General features: G+C 53.8%; 1 protein-coding gene across 1 annotated transcript in view; it reads left to right on the top strand.

Annotated features, from left to right (window-relative positions):
• The window catches only part of TJP3 (tight junction protein 3), a 23,523-nt gene that overhangs the window by 15,670 nt on the left and 6,459 nt on the right, over nt 1-1,394 (top strand). Inside the window, exon 14 of the mRNA XM_014533689.1 lies at nt 680-891. Within this exon, the coding sequence (XP_014389175.1) occupies nt 680-891 (212 nt within the window). The remainder of the gene's footprint in view (nt 1-679; nt 892-1,394) is intronic.

The following is a 1,394-nucleotide window of genomic DNA, read 5'->3' as shown; positions in this document are numbered from 1 at the left end:
GAGGATTAACAAAAAACACACAAAACCCCCCAAAGTGAACGCTTTAGGGCTGCAGTCCAGGTGTGGGCTGGTCCTGGAGGCTCCAGAGAAGCATCGTTTCCGGCCTCTTCCAGCTTCCAGAGGCGCCACACCCCAGGCTCTCGGCTCTTCCTCCATCGTCACAGCCAGCAGCGCAGCCTCTTCCATCTCTGACTCTCACCCTGCTGCCTCTTCTTTTTCTTTTTCTTTTTTTGTTAATCTTCACCTGAGGATATTTTTTTAAAAGAGAGTGGAAAGGAGGGGGATAGACAGAGAGAGAAACATCGATGTGAGAGAGACACATTGAGCGGTTGCCTCCCGCATGTGCCCCGACTGGGACCAGGGATTGAGCCTGCAACCGAGGTACACGCCCTTGCCTGGAATCGAACCCAAGACTCTTCAGTCTGTGGCCAACGCTCTAACCACTGAGCACAGCCGGCTAGAGCATAATTCTCCTGCCTCTTCTTATGAGGACCCTGTGATGACGTTGGGCCCCCAGGGAATCCAGGGTCACCCCCATCTCAGGGGCCTTCACTTCATCCCCTCGGCAGAGTCCCTTTACCATGTGAGGTGACAGGTACAGGCCCTGCACTGGGACGGGGTCATCTCTGGGGCTGTGACTGCGCTGATCCCAGTGCTCCTTCCTCTCCCTTCTCCCCAGGGCAGAGCAGCTGGCCAGTCTGGAGGCCGCCCAGCGGGCCCTGGGGCCTGGGCCTGGGGCCTCGGCGGGCTCTGGCGGACGGGCTGAGTTCTGGCGACTACGGGGTTTTCGTCGGGGAGCCAAGAAGACCAGCCATCGGAGCCGCGAGGACCTGTCGGATCTGACCAGGCAGGGTCACTACCCACCGTATGAACGTGTGGTGCTTCGAGAAGGTGGGACCCAGGCTGAGGGGCCTGCAGACATTCTAGTGTAGCCGTCAGAGGCCACAATGCTTACCTCTCTCCTTCCACCAAAAACAGCCACTTTAGGTGATTTTAGGGCACAGAGGGGACCGGAAAGGGCTTCCTTCCTTAAAAATTAATTCCTATACCCAATAGAAATATGCCAGCCACATATAAAATCTATACAAAGAAATGGTTGAAAATAATTTTAATACACTATATCATTTTTGGTTAATCTTCACCCGAGGATATTTTTTCCATTGATTCTTTTAGAGAGAATGGAAGGGAGGGAGAGAAGGTGAGAGAGAGAGAAACATGGATGTGAGAGAGATACATCGATTGGTTGCCTCCCAAATGCACCCTGACTGGGGCCAGGGATCAAACCTGCAACCCAGGTACATGCCCTTGACTGGGAACCCGTGACCCTTTTGTGCTCAGGCCGACCCTCTAAACACTGAGCAACACCAGCCAGGGCAATAATGTTTTTAAACATG

This window comes from Myotis brandtii, unplaced genomic scaffold (assembly GCF_000412655.1).
Source record: "Myotis brandtii unplaced genomic scaffold, ASM41265v1 scaffold122, whole genome shotgun sequence".
In the NCBI taxonomy this organism is placed as follows: domain Eukaryota; kingdom Metazoa; phylum Chordata; class Mammalia; order Chiroptera; family Vespertilionidae; genus Myotis; species Myotis brandtii.
The sequence above is the reverse complement of the archived record's forward strand: the minus strand, read 5'-3'. Positions and strand labels throughout refer to the sequence as shown.